Raw genomic sequence first — 16937 nt, 5'->3', positions numbered from 1 at the left:
AGAGCCAGCCAGGGGGCAGCACAGGGCATGACCCCAGCCCAGGCATGGGGCTAGAGGGCAGGGGGCTGGCAATGATCTGAGCACATGGCTTGGGCAGAGAAGGCAGCAGGTTGATGGCCTTGGGGACTAGACTAGAGAGCTCCAGAGTTCAGTGGAAGCCTTGCTGGCCCGTGAGTGGATGGAAGGGCCATGGGGGTGATGTGGCAATAGGGATGGCTGGGAGCCCAGTTGGGGTGGCTGGGAGGCCCAGGGAAGATGACCAGGTGCTCTGTGTGGGTATACTCGTAAGACTTGGTTGGGGGCAACTAGGTGGCTCAGTGGTTGAGCATCTGCCTTTGGCTCAGGTCATGATCCCGGGGTTCCAGGATCAAGTCCTGCATCGGGCTCCCCACAGGGAGCCTGCTTCTCCCTCTGCCTATGTCACTGCCTCTGTCTCTGTGTCTCTCGTGAATAAATAAATAAAATCTAAAAAAAACAAAAACAAAAACTGGGTAGGGGGAGGGAGGTACTTGGTCTTGAGGGCTGCACAATGGGAGAAGGCCCCAGTTTCTGGCCTGGGGACTGGGAAAGCAATTGGCATTCCCCAGTTAGAGGAAGTGATGGGACAAGGGGCCAGCCCCTCCCTGCAGCTTGTGGACCCCAGGCCTCCTGGCTCTGAGCACATCTGTGGCTCTTGCATTAGGAGTGACTGGGGAGTGGCCAAGCAGCCTCTGCCATCCTCTGGTTTTCAGGAACTGTCAGGAACCGGAGGGAATCCCATCTGTCCCAGAGGAAAAAACTCAAGGAGGTGGCTCCGAGCCAAGTCAGAGGGCTATCTGGCTCTGCCCTGTCCTTCTTGCCTTCCCTAGCTGCTACCACTTGTCCCTCCCAGGCCACATCCCAGAGTCTGAGCTGTGTTCCCAGAAGGCCCCAAGTCAGGTCAGGTTTGGACAAGGAGGGCTGAGTGGGGCCATATGCACCGTGGGCAGAGGCAGCTGTACAACTTGGGCGACTCAGGGTTTAGAGGGCAAGACCTCAGGAGGTGTGACTTGGACCAGGTGGACCTGCAGCCCCTGTGGACGCCAGGGCTGCTGGAAGCCTGAGCCTATATGTGCCTCCTCCCTCACTTGCGAAGGCCCTCTACTCTCCAGGCCACCATTTAGATCTTCAGTGCACTGTTTATTTACCTAGTGTTTCCTATGTGTCAGGCACTGTTCAGGGCCCTCCACAAATATGAATTCTTCATTTTATGAAGAAGGGAGGACCAGCCCCACTTTACAGATGAGGAAACTGAGGCAAGAGTTTCAGAGACTTGTCTGGAGCTGCATAGTGGTTGAGCTGGGATCCAGACCAGCTCGTTCATGCAGTAGGGGGCATTCAGGTGAGTCCAATTGTCCCGGAGTCCCTGGGCAGGGGTCTCTGGGATCCCTGGCACCAGTGCCCATGGTGGAAGGCAGAGCTGACTTGCCATGAGCCATTCCTCCTCTTGGCAGCTGGAAGAGGATCCAGGGCCAGTTGTACCACCACTTCGTCCTTGGAGTCATTCTGCCTGCTGCACTTGACCGCCGGTAATCACATTGCAGGAGCCGCTTGTTTCCTGCTATCTCTGCCTTGTTGGAGATGATGTATGGGAAGGAGATGGTGCAGCTCCTGCCCTCCCCAGACACACAGCTTGGCTGCTGCAGGCAGCAAACGCCCCATCTCGCGTGTTCACTCATGAGGATACCACAGCTGAATGGAAAGGGCCTCTCGGTGTGTACCCAGGAACCGGCCTCAGCCCAGGACCAGACCAGAAACTGCCACGAGGAATGTAGGAATAAACCAGATCCGTTCAGAGGATGGCCACAGAGCTGCGTTCAAACCCCGTGCGACCTAAGACAAGTCACTCAACCTTGCTGAAACTCGGGTTCAGGTGGAATAGCTGACCGATCTCATGAGAGTTCAGGGGGGAGAAAAGCCTCCATGGTTGGGGAAAGGGAGAGACAGTTATCATCTTTCTGCCTGATGCCCTGGTGGGCACTGTAAGGAGCTGGGATTTGAGGTACAGGACTGGCATTTACAGTGGAGGTCAGGAGAGGCACAGGTGGCAGTGAGAAAGTTCCAGGAGGGGGTGATCTGCTGATCTGTATGCTTGGGTCATGGCCACCAAAGGTCAAGTTCCCCAGCTTCACCCCTGCCCGAGCTCCAGCCACCTGACCCTGCCAGCGGGCCAGAGCGCCAAGACAGAGAATCTGGCTCTCTCTCCTCCTATGGAACACTCCTGGTGGAAGTGAGGGAGCCCAAACCCCCTGCCACCCTCAGTGCTGGGCACAGATCCCTGCTGTCCCCAAATATCCACAGGACTGCTGCATTGAATGGTGAGGCCTTTGGCGTTCAGTTCTTATCCCCTCCTGGGCAAAGCTGACCAGATCCTGGGGTGGGGCCCATAGTTCAGACCCCTAAGCCCAAGATGGGTAGGGCCTCTGGGGCCTGTGCTCTGGGAAGAACCATCTTTCATAATAAAAGTACAAATAACTACATACATTTATTGAAGACTCTCCATGTGCTTTTTATATATTAACTCATTTAATTCCTCATGAGGCAAGAACCACCTATCAATCCTCCATTCATTAAATAACCCTGAGCACCTACAGGGCTCCTTTCTGGAGGCTCAGGCCACAGTCAAGAACAGTTTCCTTGACTGTCCCCAGTCCAGACCTGTTCCTGGCAGGAAGCAAGCAGTTTCACTGCACCAGCCATTCAGAGTCCTGAAAAAAAGTCTCAAGGCCAAATTTCACTCAGAGCACATCACCCTCCACCTCCCAGCGCCCACCTCCCCCTGCCAACACCCCCCGCCCCCAAATCTGGGCCTGTACCGCCACCTGGTGGTCATGTTGGGAAAGGGCTCCGAATTGAGTGCCCTTGTCTCCAGCAGGAAAATCAGGCCTGGGAAGGTCACGGCTTGGGAGTGGGGCCAGGCCCCCTGAGGCCTCCTGGAGGGAGTGGAGATGGGTATGGTCTGTCTGGGGGATCCGCTAATCAGCAACACCACTGTCCTGGTTTTTGCAGAGCAGGTTCTGATGGATCCACTCTCCTACCAGCACCAGTGTCCCAGCCGGCACAGCGTGAGCCCTCCATGAGTGTGGGGTCACCTGGGGAGATCCCCATCCCTCACGCCCTGGATGTGAGGAAGCCCATGGTTCCTTACACCTTGCCTAGCCTGAAACATCCCCCACCACCTGTGTCCAAACCCGGTGCAAGACCCAGGTCGGTGAAAGCCTTGCCTTGGCTCCAGCCAGAAGTGATGGCCTCTTTCGAATTCTCCTGTCACCTGACTGCATCTTTGTCACTTCCTGAGGAGGGTTTGTTGTTGCTCTCCCTGTCACTGCTCTGGCTTGCATACCAGGTGGGAGTTTCCCATGGCCAGCCCCTCCTGGATGCCTCTCAGCTCCAGAGCCCAGCAGAGGCCCTAGTATGGGAACTGGGAGGCTTTTGAAGGGAATGAATGAGGGGCAAGAGGAGGTGGCTTCTCTGTCTTCAGAGAGCCTCCTTTCCTTCTTCGGGAGTGTTGGGTGTAAGCTCTGGGGCTGGCCATCTGGGGTCAAATCCGGGCCCTGCTTCATGCTGAGCAAACTCAGTTTCCCTATCTGTGATATGAGGGCACAAATGATGCCCCTGCTCTGGGGCTGCTAGGGGGTTATATGGGTTCTGATTCTGCCCATGAGTGTCCCAGGAGGTTCACACACATAGACTCTGGGTCTGACCTGCCCACAGGGACTTACAGCAGGAGTCCTGGCCTCCTCCTTAGCCCAAGGCTTCACCTTATTGACCTATTATTGAACTGCTGCTAAGCCCCTTAAATCTCCCATAATCTGGTGTTCTCAGCCTCCTCCCGGTGAAGAGCATGTCTGTGAGCTCCAGCAGGGCAGGGGCCCTCACTTTCCCTGCCCAGATTCCTGGGGCTTCCAGCCTGCTGGCATGGGGGGGGGGTAGGGATCAGCATCTGCCTGCTGGACCCTGACCAGGCAGTGGCACCAGGACTAGGACGAGGCGAGTGAGGCATCTGGGGCACAAATTTAAGGAGGTTCTCACATTCAGGTTGGTCCATGTGCCTTTTCAGCTCCTGAGTGAGTGGCTCTTACATTTGGAATCTGGGGCCCCCATTCACCTCACACTCGTCCTGGCCCTGCCAGGTGAACCCCTGACGTGGGGCTTGCAGCGTGAGGGCTGCTCTCCACACCAAGTGGGGGAGAGGCTGAGTGCAGGCTTGAGATTCAAGGATGGGGCCTGAGGAGAAGTGGGGTAGGGGTGGTGGTGGTGGTGGCTGGGATCCAGGCTGCTACAGAGTCTCAGAAGGGATCCAGTCCTACCCTTTGCCTAAGAAAGCTGGGCTGAATCTATGACCGTCTCCTCTGAGATGCCTGTGTGTAAGAGGTCTGGGACATGCCCAGCCTCCCGCCAGGCTACGGACCAGGAGGGCAGGGGCTCAGGGCACCTTGGGCCACCCTAGTGGCTGTAGGCAGTGTTGTTAGTACTGAAAGGCTCCACGTTGAGACCTGCCTGGGCTACATGAGTTGCTGTGCCCAGGCTGTACCAAGCCCCGATGTGCCCTTCACCGGCTGTACCCAGAGCCCTGGGCTGCTTTCCCCTCGCTGCTCAGTTGCAAAGTCCTCACTGATGAAGCGGGAGTGAGACAGGCCACCTTCCCAAGCCATTGTGGGCATCAGACATGATGTATGTTGGTCCCTAGTGAGATACTTGGGGACTTCCTCCCTCCCCAGCCCACACAGGAATCCCAGGTGGCCTATACATTCACGGATTCATCCAGGCACCCAGAGAGTTACCTTTCAAGCTGAACCCTGAGAAAGAAAGGGACCCTCCAAAGCTGAGGGGAAATCCTGCCCCAGATGGGTGGTCTCCAAGCCAGATGGCATTCCTCCGACCGGGGACTGGAAAAAGGAACCCCCCTTCCCAGATGGATCTCGGTCCCACCAAACCCTCGGCTCCTCACACAGACACCCTCCTGGGCTGAGCAATTCTCTAGACCTCAGGGATTCTTTAGACCTTCATGTTCCTCCCCAGGCATGCTTACTGACCTTCCTCAGCAGGCTCCCGCAGGCACTGTGCAGATGATCCTCCCTGGGGAGAACAGACACCTGCCCTGAGCTTCCACTTGCAGAATCCAAGCAACCAGGGTGACGAATGGGGGTGAGGATCACTGCCGAGGGGCTTTGAGGTGGGAGTTAGAGAAGTGCTGAGGGCAGACCCAGGTGCAGGTGGGATGGCATCCCAGCCTCATCCCTCTCAGCCTCACCTGAGGGTCTTTACACCCTCCCCTTTCCCTCCTCCTTTCTCTGCATGGCTGGCCTTTCAAGAGTGGCCTCTGTACAGCCATAGATACCCCTGTCTGCAGTTGGCCCCTGTCCTCAGCCCACAGACGTCAGGCAGGATGGGGATGCCAGACCAGCAGCTCCTGGTGTTCCCTCGGGTATCCTCAGTCAAGACCCTCCATACTGAGGACTGGTGAGGGGTGCTACTGGACAGGATAGGGTGGGATGATCTGCCCTTCCCTCTGGCTGCCTCCCCAGGTACTCCTGTCTTCTTTTACATATAGATGTAAACATGTAGACAAATAGTTGTGTACATATACACATCACACATGCACGCATTCATCCTTTCTTCCTATTTGACATCTGCTTCCTCCCATCTCAAATGGAGATGCAGGCACCACCCAATGGAGCTGGTTCACTGACAGGACCACAGCACTGGGCTCAGCAACATTTCTGGAAGGAATCCATAGTAGTTGGTCAGATGGCTCTACTGGAGTTTTGGGGCTCGCGTCCACAAGAACTTTCCTTTACATTCTGTAGGTGTCCCTGGCATCTGCCTGCAGCGAGGCAACGGGATTATTGTATTCACTGTATTGTAGTGACACTTCACTTCATTAAACAAGACGGCTTCCTCGGAAGGCCCACTCGCGTCCGCCCTGACGGCACCCACTGCAAGCCGCTCTAGCTTCTGCCCTGAAGCCCTGGTTGCTACTCATGAATAGGGGTTTCGCCGGTCCATGTATGTGTGTCCTGCAGGGGCGTTTCCCAAGGGGTTCCTTTAGCAGACAATTTCGGGAGCAATGAAGGCAGCAGGTGATTGTCCTACTCTGCCTGGCGAGGGCGGTGAGGGGAGTTCTAGTCAGCCTGCCAGGCCCATGGTCACCAAGACATGCCAACTGGATCCTTTCACCCCAATATTTATTGACCCCATGCCCTGTGGAAGACCTGGGAACTTGTGGAGAGTTTGGTTCTCTCCAAGACTCGGAAAGAGAGCCAGCAAACAGAAGGTGGGGAGAAGAAAGAGGAGGTGTTTGAGGGGACAGGGATGAGGCAGTGGCCCCATCACCCATGAAAAGCTGCCCTGTCCACCACTTAGTTAGGCCCATCTGTGGGAAAGGGGGCTGAGGCAGGCCAGGGGTCCATCTGGAGTCCCCACCTCCATCCTAGATCCTAAGTGCTAGCCTTACTCTGTAGGCCCGGTTTTTTCAGGGTCCCTCAGACATTGGGTCTTTTATAGCTCCCACATTCTTGGATTGAGGGGTTACCCAGCAGAATGGGGGCACAGAGCCCACCCCCACTTCTCTCACCCTATGGCCCTTAGGAATCCTTCTGTTAACTGCTGGGGGAAGGAGACCCCCTCTGCAAGACCACGGTCATCATTGTCAAGGCCAGCTGTCTGACTCCAATGTGGATGGCCCATGGGGTCCTGGGGCCTCCCTGTTACCCAAGACCCTGCCCCTCAACCCTTCCACCCAGCCCTCCACCACAGAACTGGGGTGCTCACCCCATCTTTGTTTCCTATTCTGGCCCAAAGGCTCAGCTCTTTAGGGGAGGATCTGGGTGTCACATAGAGTCTTGGTTTGTGGGATTTCCAATGCTGTAAATTGGGCCATCCTGAGAGAACCAAGACAGTTGGTCACCCTAGTGTCATTCTCCCCAAACCCTTCTGAACCCTGTAGGTAGTTTCCATGCAGATAACCTTAATGATTCCCAGCCCTATCCATCCCCTGAACCCTTGTGCTCTGGAAAGACCACATTCTTTTGTTTCCTTTTGTTTCAGACCCAGCTCCTATGGATCCTGAGACATCACACCTACCCCTGCACCTTGGAGCCCAAGCCCCCTTCTTCCTCAGGCCCCACAAGGTTCTGCCCACTTGGCCTTGCCACCCAAGGGGATGGCAGGCATTGTGACTCCTTTCCACAGCTGAGGCACAAGGTCCCAGAGCAGCCTGAACTCAGGGCCAGAGGCATTTCATCAGACAGATCAAGGAAAACCAGCTGGGCTGCCAGCTCATAGCTGGGATCCAAGTGACTATTCCCAGGACCCCCACGGCCCCTAACTCATCCTGTCCCTCCTGGGGTTTCACACCCCAAGTGTCACAGGCTCACACTCTCTTTGTGTAAACATCTTAATTACATCTTTAATGCTCTCACATGGAGGTGCTGAGTTCCATTACAGCGTCTGTGCATATCCTAAATTACCCACAGCCCTCCAGTTGGTTCAAGTGCTAATGTATTTATAACCTCCAGAGGAGGGAATACATCCCAAATCTTCCCCACACGGGTCTCCCTGGCCCTCCCCTCCTGACGCATGCTATATGCCCGACAGAAGAGCTGTGCTGCTGCCCCCGTGTCCCCTTCCAAGCAGCGGAGGGCAGCAATGGTGGAGAGGCTGGGCACAGAGCATGCTTCTGGGCATCCTCGCCCAGAGTAGAAAGTCACTCATGGGGTCTGGCTTGATCCCATGCCTTGCCCAGATGCCCCGGACTGGTAGAAGAATTCCTGAGGGATGTGGGGTGGGTGGATGACAGGTGGGTGGGCTGTGCTATCCAAAAATAGGTCTGTTTCTCATAGGGCTACCCCCACCCCGTTTCAGGTGCTCAGAATGTCCCCAGATACCCCACAGCCTGGGACCACTGCCCTCTAACCAGTAGCCTCTCCCACAACCCTAGATTCCCATTATACACCAGGATGGAGAACTGTTTTCAGAAGCAGGTTACCTGGCTTGTAGAGCCCAGTGAAGTGATGTGGTGGGCAGCAGGGCCTTCACCTTGGCTTCCCTCTCCTTTCAGTCACTGACCACTGAGGCAGAGTAAGCGGCCTATCCTGGTGCTCCCACACACATCATGGGGTAGGGTGGACTTGGAGGGTGGAGCCCATGTAGAGCATGTCCCTCCTACCCTGTGCTGGGACAGGCACATGCCTGCACACAAGCACATGCCTGGGGCCCTCTACACCTATTCCCCTGCCTTCTTTTCCCTTACCAAGCCAATGGCTGGCTGCCAGGGGGGAGGCGGCGGGCACTGGGAGGCCTTGGGGACCCTCCAAGATACAGTTGGGCCTTGGGTAGGAGCAGCCCTCTTCCTGGCATCCTTGCCCACCAGGCAGTTCTCGTTCCATCCCTGGGCTTCTGCCGGGGTGCTACCACACCCTGTCCCCAAGACCTGGTTGATTGCCCCTCCCTGCTCCAGAGGAGGCCCCAGATTCCAAAGATAGGTCTCTCCCTGACAAAGGGGAACCCCTCCCCACTTGCCTCCCATTCCCCCTCCCATCCCATCTCTCCCTCCACTTCCTCCACATTAGAGGAGCAGACCCCAATGTGAGGGGTCTGGGCAGGACACAAGGAGCCAGTAGCGGCTCTTCCTAATCAGGAGACCTTAGTAGCCAGATGTGCAGCCTGGCCAGGCCCTCTCTTAGAGCCTAGAGAGTCAGCAGGTGGGTCCTTGGAACAGCTGGGCCTCAGCAGTGTGGGTCCTGAGAGTGGGTCTGAACAATCACGGAGTGGGCAGCTCAAGGGGCACAGTGGCAGATGTCTTCACCAGAGGTCCAGGTCTGTCCTCGGGCCAATCATGCACGGATGGCGTTGGCTACGTCAGTGAACACCAGCCGGCTGGGCCTCTGCAGTGGGCCCTGAGAGGGGAGACTGGTCTGTGGAGAGATGTCAAGGGCATTAGGGACCTTGGCCAAAGCCATGTACTCTCTGGCCCAGTCATTTCCATCCTTGCTTCCCGGTTTGCCTGTTTGTGCTTGGCACCAGCTATGCCTTCTGCTTGGAATGCCCTCCTTGCAAGTCAGCCTGGAAATACCATCTGGCTCTGAGGACTCCTCCCCCCACAGCCATCACCAGCTTGCCTGCGAGCCCTTCCCTGTGGGCCTAGAGACTGTATTAATTACGTATGCACTACTCTCTCCCAGCAGAAGAGGGCTCGCCTCCGCATCCCCTAGCTATGGCACAAGGACTGGACAGAGGGAGGCACACAGGAAACAATGGTCAAATTGTCAGTAGTCCCACGGGTGGGGTGGACCAAGGTTTTCAGCCTGATTTCCTGAATATCCCAAGTGGGGAATATGTCCTGATCAGTTGCCACAGTACTGGTGGCAAAACCAGGGGTTCTCCGGACTCCCAGTCTGGACTCTTCCTGAGTCCAGTCTCCTAATTCTATCCTCTGGCAAGGCCAGATGCCCCCAGCAACCTGTGAGGTCAAGGCAAGGAGAAATGCAAAGCGGTTTCATGGGTCAGGGAAAGACCAGGCCTCCTCATGGTGCTCTGGCCTTTGGGGGCTTGGGGGACTGGTGGGTGGGTGGGCTGGCCACGTGACCACATGGGTATCCAACCCTTTTGACTTAGGAGGCAAGTTTGGCTGGGGTCACCACCTGCCCAAGGTCTGTCAGTTACTAGCACCCACTAGTCTACTCAGAGGAGCCATTGCTCCAGAATCTAACCCCATCCATTCAGGAAACATGGGCTCTCAGGGCGCCAAAGGCTCTTAGCCCTCCACAATCTCTCCCATCAGTCCTCTCCTGCTTTCCTTGCCAAGACATGGGGACACAGGGCAAGAATTAGGATTTTCAGTCATAGATGAGAAAGCAGAGGCTCAGAGAGACCAAGGGAGCTGCCAAGATCACTAGGCTAGCCAGGGAAGAGCCGGGCTGGATCCCAGGGCTCCCTGGCCTTGTGCAGTCAGTTTGTAGGTGGCCTTGGAGAAATTCTACCAGTTGCTAAACAAACCTGACAAACCTTATATAACTAATAGGCACCACCTGACCACATGGCAGGTGCTGGAATGCTGCAGGAGAAAGGAGGGAGGGTGGCAGTGGAAGGTTCATGAGCAGGCTGCAGGCTGGGTGGGGGAGCCCGGTCAGTGCCCACCTTGCCCTGCATGGCCTGCACAGAGGCAGCAGCCTGCATGGAAGCAGCATCCCGCCCGTGCTCCAGCAGCTCCTGTTCCAGTTCATCTTGTTCCTCCGTAGGGTCGAAGTTGTACATGGGCATGAGCTGGTGGCGGAGCTTCTCCAGCCTGGGGGTGGGGGCAGAGGCTGCTGGGGGCATGGCAGGCCCTTCCTCCTCTTACCAGGCCTGCCCACTGTCCCCCTGAGCCATAGCACACAACTATGTTTTGGCAGAGAGGATGGGAGGGAAGCTCAGATTTCCCTTGGGATTAAAGGAAAGATGTTCTTGTATTTGCAGTACCCCCTCCCCCCTCAGATGGATAGCTACCCCCTCTTGAGACCAGATGGGACCACAGCCCACAGAGGCATCATCTGTGGGGTCTACAGGGACCGCCTAGGCCAGGGCCTTGTGTGATCTGCAGCCTGTGGGGTCCAGGCAGGGGAAGGGAGTCAGTGACCTGTAGCTCGGGGCAGTGGGGCGAGGGTGGCTCAGCACTCCCTGAGGGAAAGTAGTCATCCCAGCCATCAGCGGGCAGAAGAGGACCTGGCTCCCTAACAAGGGAGCAGAGCCCCGATGCTGGTGGGCTTCTCTTTTCCCACCCCCGTCCCCTGGAGTCCAGCTCCACATTGCCAACAGGCTGGAGTTTTGGGTGGCAACTGGGGAGTTACCTCTTCTTCTTCCTGATGTACAAAACCTGCAAAAGAAGGAACAGCGTCAAATGGCTAAGACGTCCCTGATTAACCAGCAGATCCTTGGGAGAAGGGACAGCCTGAGGCTGATGAATAGGAGAGCAGTGGATCCCCTTGTCCTCAGGGATTCCCTCCCAGGGACACACACGTCCTGCATTCGTGCCTCTTTTTGATGTTTATCAGATGCTGACAGTGTCTGGGCTTCCAAGGGGGAGCAGGCCTGCGCTAGGGGAGCCCAGCCTGGGAAGAACACATAGTCAGGCCTGGCCCGGAAGCAGGAGGGCCCTCTCTCTGCCAATACACACCCCAGCTCCAGCCACTCAGCACCTGCCTGGGACTTTTCCCAGCTGAAAAGGGAGAGGAAGATTTTAGTACATCCCCTCCTCTCAACTCCCTTAAGGGCCAGAGCCAATATGGGAAAAAAGAACAGGGGACCGGTAGTGCCCAGACTCTGCGGGGCTGTGCTTGAGGCAAGACTCAGGGCTGGGCTTCCAGGGTTTCCATGGGAGGCTGATGTCCAGCAGCCCAGACTAAATGCCAGAACCCAGATGCTGGAGGAAGGTAGGAAGGCCCCTGGACCCTAACCCCCATTGTAGACCTAAGCTAGGCAGCCTGAAAAAACATACAAGTCCCAAGAGCTCCAGGCTGGAGCAGGACATCCCTGTATATAACACATTGAGAGAGGGGAGAAAGGGCTGACCACTGGGGCAGGGACTCCAGGGACCTCCCCTACCATCGGGCTGTTCCCTAAACTGGTAGTTTCTGACCACCAGGAGCACGACCACTTCTGCCTGGGGGAAAGCCATGTCCCTAGACTCTGTCTCAAACCCTCTATGGCTCTCATACCCTTTGTGCCTCATTCACAGCTTTAATCTGGTTTCGTTTCTAGCCTGGCCCAGAGTTCCTCCTGTTGCTTGTTTCCTGGGAAACCCCAAAGTCCCGAAAAGAAACTGAGGTGTCCCTTGCTCCCCATTCCCTCCAGGGGATGCTCTCCTGTGGGTAGGATGCTGGAGGAGCTCCAGGTCTCAGGCCTAGCCCCTGCCTGCTCTGAGCCAGTGGCACTAGCCCAGCACCCAGACTCCCTGTTCTCCCTCCACTCTGGCCCAGCCCCAAATTCTCCTCCCTGCCCCAAGGCCCTGTTCTCCAGAGGGATCTTCACAAGAGGCCGGAGATTTATCCAATCTCCAGCCTTGCCCCTGCTGCTCCCTCTGCCTCAACTGCTGACATACTCCCACATACCTTCCTTTCCAAATTTTCCCCACCCCTCACCATCCAGCTACGGTCCTATCTCCTCTGAGAAGCTCACTCATATTGCTCTGTGTGCTTGAGGCACACAGCCTGGCACTCATTTGCTCCTCCTTGTCTCCAGCATGGCCCTACTTGGGGGCTGGCATGAGGCGAGAGGCAGAAGCACTCGGGAGCATCTTTGGACCTGTCCCCTAAAGCCCAGGAGCTGTTTCCTGCCCTCCACTGCTTTGGTCCCATAATCTTCCCACATCTGGTTTGGGCAAGAAGGCCCTCTACTCTGGCGCTCTGAAAATTCCTCCAGAACAAAGCATAAGGGAGTCCTCCCAAGTTCCCGGACACAATCTTTTGCCTACAGTTACAAGGGCAGATTCCAGACCCCACTTTTCCCCTGAGGTAAGGTTGTTTCAGTTTGCTTAACAGCCACACGGGGGCTGTGGGGAAACACTGGCGCTCTGCCTCACCCTCGCCCCAGGAGGCCGCTCGCTCTGCGTGTGGCATCCTGGCCCTGCTCACTGGCCAGCAGTTGTCCCCTGGCAGCGATCCGGAGCTGACAGGGCCCATATGGCAACCCTGGTTTAACAGCAGCTCCAGCCAGGTTACGGATGGACCATCCGCAGCCCTATTTGCCAGAGCAACATGGTCCTGAGCCTGAGGCCAGCCATCAGAGCCCTGGAGGAGCAGTGGACAGGATGCAACCATTGTCAGCCCACTGGGGGACCTCAGGCACACATCCTCCCCTTCCTGGTCTCAGCCAGCACAATCCTCAGCAGGCCCTCAGCGACATTCTGAGCATCCATGTGGCAGATTAGGGGGAGCGCCCATATCTGCAGGGACAGGCACCAGATCTGGAAAGATTATATCCATCATCAAGTCCTCACCCCAGCTCCCCTCCATCCTGAGGTCTGCCCAGTTCTGCTCCTTCCTGTGGTCCTGGGGGTCCACTTTGGGGTTGGTTCAGCTCTAACATTGCTTCTTTAGTTTGTCCCTTACGGCCCAGCCTGGAAAGCCCTCCTGCTCAATTCCCCAACCCAGTCCCTCTGGACTTCCCTTGGCAGCCTTGGTTTTATCTGTCTCCTATTCCCCAGAAGAACCACTGGGCAGGACTTGGTCTCCCTAGTCCCTAGGGAGCTGAAGGCTCAGTCGAGGGCAGGGGCCTAGGAAATCCCTGCCAAGTGAATAAACGCCGCCAGCAGCCTGCCATGCCCAGGCACACTCCAGGGCCCATGATCTATTCCCATCGCCTTCCGGCCTCTACTCCTATCACACCCCTTCCCCCCCTTGCCTCATTGTCCTGCTTGCTGCTCACAGAACCTCCTGCCTGCCTCCAAACTTTGCCCATCAGGACCCTCACCCGGAACACCCTCCTCCTCAACTCCTACGTGGCCCTCATGGCCCAGCTCAAGTTGCCATGTATCCTCAGAACCCTCTCTCGTTCTTCCAATTGGAGGTAGCCCCTCTGGTCTCTGGATCCCCAGTGGACAAATCCCTGGAGAAGGGGAATCCTGTGCTATCATTCACAGACGATTCTCTTTTGATTAGAGTATCTAAAATCAAAACACCAGCCATGCTCCTCCAACTGGCGGCCACCTGGGTCAGCCCCAGCCTCTCAGCTCTTACCATGGCCACAGCCAGTCCAATGACGGTGATGATCCCAAAGGACAGAAGCATTGTGCCCACGCCAGCTGTGCCACCAGCCACATCAGGGATTCTGGTGTCATTAAAGCTGGTAGCTTCTGTGCTGAGGGTGGTGGTCTCGGAGGCTGGCCCCTCTGTGGCAGGCTCCAGGTCAGGCTCAGAGGTGGGTGGGCTGCTGCTGAACCAGCCCCGGGCAGGGGGGATCCTGGAGTTCATGCTGATACTGACAGGGCCCTGGCTGAGCGACTGCCTGTGGTCAGTCAACCTGCCAACTCGCTTCTGACATCAGTGGTGTCCCAGCCCGTGGCCCCTTCCTATACTTGCAGGTTGCCACCTCCTGGGAGAAAAGGAGCTCCCTGGCCCCCTGGGTGCTGGAAAAGAATGAAAAACATGAGGCTTAGGACAGGACTCAGTGGTGACATCAAGTACCCCCAAGTTCTGGAGGTACTGGGGTAATAAAAGTTTGAGGGCAAAGGCAGGTTCAGGGGACATCAGGACATATGCTTTATTTAAGTATAGCTCCCTCGTGGATTTAGGAAGGTGAAAATGAAGCCCTGCCCCTTCTTTGAGGGTATGATAACCATAGTGATCATACTTAGAAGATATGAAAAGTAGTCGGGAGATTTGAAAGAAAGTCTCTCCCTTGCAAAATACCCACTTCTCCACCCCTCTACTCCCCACATTTCCCACCTCCTCACTCCCTGCCCCCCCATATCCCTTACCTCCTTCTTGGAGGAAAAAAAAAATACTGCAGCTTTTTCCTTTCCAGGAGGGAAACATTTGCCCAAGAGTCAGATGACCCTAGGCTTGTCACTCCACCTCTTGGGTCTCAGATCTCCTGGGTTTTAGGTAGAGATTAACAACAAACAAACAAACAATACCCCACTTCCCTCACAGCCTCACAGGTCATAAGGTCATTGAAATGTCAGAATGAACTTGTCCCTAGCAAAGACTTAGCTCAGCGCAACCCCTGCCCACAGTAAGTACCCAGTATATAGACGTTCCCCCCCCCCCCACACCAACTGCTTCTTGGAGCTTGGGAAGAGGAGCCACAGGAGCTCCCCACCTAGCCCACTGTGCAATCCAAGCTGTGTTTGTGGAACAGGGGTGAGGGGGGTGGATGGTAAGCATGGAGAGACCAGAAGGCAGGAAGGTGAGACAGCTAAAGTCAGGTCCTCTGGCAGGGCTTCCCTGCAGGCTCTTAGGGTCACTGGACCTCCATGGGGAGCTAGGGGCTGCCAGGGACAAGGGAGACAAGGGGAGCAGGGAGCATATATTCACATGCAGGGATGGGGCTCCCACTCTGAGGTGATTCTCCTCCCTCACCCTCCGCCATTGAGAACAGAGGGTGAGAGATGGGCCCAGACCAGGGTGTGGCTTACATCTTCCCAGGCCAGAAGGCCCCCGGTAAGGCCAGGTGGGACAGGGTCCCAGCCAAGGTGCAGAAGGGCGGGGCCTAGGGAGAGGGGGGATACACAGCTCCTGGCTGTACACATGCATCCCTGCACTAGCTCATGGGGGTTTGTGGGGTGCCTCCCTGTGCAGGTGCATGGGTGTGTGTGAGGCACGTACACACTAATGATTGCTCCTCAGGAAGGGGCAAGGTGGGCAGGGAGATGTGGGGGTTCATCCTTCTCTGCCCTCTCTCTCTGGCTGGGCTGAACGCGACAGCAGTCCCAGGTTCTTTCTTGGCTCTGCCTCTGACCCCAAACCGTGACCTTGGGCCTGACCCTTAACTCTTGCTCTGGGCTGTTTATTCCTGGGTCCACAGCAGAGAAAAAGGCCCTGCTCTTCACTGTCTGGGACTGCCTGGGGGTCCAAAGGGCAAGAGAAGGGGGTCCAAACGGGCGAAATGGGTTGGCACCGCGACCTTCGAGAACCCGCATACCGTTGTCTGCCAGGTTCCTCAGTCCTCCCTGCTCCAATCCCCATCCCCGCCTCTGCGACTCGGTGATTCCTCCATTCCTGCACAGAAGCTGCGGCTTCAGCACTTACTTAATCCTCTCTGGGGCGCCGAGCTCAGCCGGAAAGGCTAGGGGTGCTGGCGATCGGCAGGAGGCCGGGGCGGGGGGCGGCGGGGCCGACCCCGCGTCCGCCCTCCCCCTCCGGGTGAGCTCCGAGCCGCGGGTTGGGCCCGCTGCAGCGCACGGCCGGCAGCCGCGAGCGCCGGCTCAGCCAGCCTCAGCCGCCGGGCGCGGGCAGGCAGGGCCTGGACCCACCGCGGGGGCGGGGCCGAGGCCGGGAGCCCCGCGGGTCCCCCGCGCTCCGGCGCCTCGCCTCCACGCCGGCTCCGCGCCCCCGGCTCCCGATTGGCTGCCAGGCCCACAGCCTGCCGGGCGCCGGCCCTCTCGCCCGCCGCGGGATCTGGCTCCGCCCCCAGTAGGAGCCGGACACAAGGTCTCGGGTCTTGGAGACCACCCGTGACCACCCGTGCGCTACGCCGAGGTCGGGTGGGGGTCCGTGGGGGTGGCCAAGCCCTTCCTGCCCCAGAACTCGCGCGGAGCTCCACCTCCGCCGATGGCTTCGTGCCCCCAGGACGCAGGCGGATGCTGGAGGCTCGGGGAGAGCACTGTACTGGGAGTCCTCGGATCTGTATTGACCTCTGGCTCCCCCCTCTGTTGCTTTGTTACCTTGACCGACAAGCTTCCCCTCCCGGGGGCTCGGCTTCCAGCTTAGAAGGGCTCTACTGAGAGGGCTCTTGGTAAACGACACCCACTTCGGGCTAAAAATAGGGCAGCTTAGTCCAGAAAAGTTGGGAGCCTTTGGTATTATTATTATTATTATTGGTCGGCCGGACACAAGCAAGACTACATATACCCCTAACAATAGCCCCCATCTATGGCGCGAAATCTCAGGGGAGGGACCCTCAGATACCTTCTAATCCTCGGGTTTTCAAAGGAGTTTATGGGGATCACCGGAGAAGCTTCTGTTACCAAGGAGATCCCTGAGCCCCCCTCCCCCCTTCCCCTCCGGTCTGGGACCCAGTCCAGGAAACTGCATGTTTAACATCAGTTAACAGTGATCTACTTAACAATAGATTCTGATGGGGTAGGGCGTCGGCACCACACTTGGTGGGACACTGTCATGAATTTTGTAAAAGGAACAGCTGAGGCCCACAGAGTGAGCTGCCAACGGTCGGGATTCGAACTCAGGTCTCCGGCGTTCGGTTTTGAACCTTCCTGCCCC

General features: G+C 57.0%; 1 protein-coding gene across 10 annotated transcripts; it reads right to left on the bottom strand.

Annotated features, from left to right (window-relative positions):
* Window positions 1-2484: 2484 nt before the first annotated feature.
* C20H3orf18 (chromosome 20 C3orf18 homolog) lies at window positions 2485-15919 on the bottom strand. 10 transcript variants are annotated; one of them, XR_007404086.1, is made up of 10 exons: window positions 15640-15909; window positions 14474-14589; window positions 13734-14122; window positions 10848-10873; window positions 10159-10306; window positions 8009-8936; window positions 6793-6902; window positions 5055-5741; window positions 2841-2951; window positions 2485-2726 (listed from the first exon to the last, which is right to left on the bottom strand). XR_007404086.1 is itself a non-coding variant. In XM_025455983.3 (6 exons), exons 3-6 carry the CDS (start codon window positions 13965-13967, stop codon window positions 8856-8858), a joined length of 489 nt encoding a protein of 162 aa, XP_025311768.1. In that variant the 5' UTR covers window positions 13968-14122; window positions 14474-14589; window positions 15640-15919; the 3' UTR covers window positions 7404-8855. The 10 variants fall into 10 exon arrangements, 4 of the variants coding, with proteins under 4 accessions (XP_025311768.1, XP_025311770.1, XP_025311769.1 ...); XR_007404082.1 differs by having other exon boundaries at window positions 2841-5741; XR_007404084.1 differs by having other exon boundaries at window positions 2485-2951.
* Window positions 15920-16937: the final 1018 nt, after the last annotated feature.

Source organism: Canis lupus, chromosome 20 (genome assembly GCF_003254725.2).
Source record: "Canis lupus dingo isolate Sandy chromosome 20, ASM325472v2, whole genome shotgun sequence".
Lineage (NCBI taxonomy): Eukaryota > Metazoa > Chordata > Mammalia > Carnivora > Canidae > Canis > Canis lupus.
The sequence above is the reverse complement of the archived record's forward strand: the minus strand, read 5'-3'. Positions and strand labels throughout refer to the sequence as shown.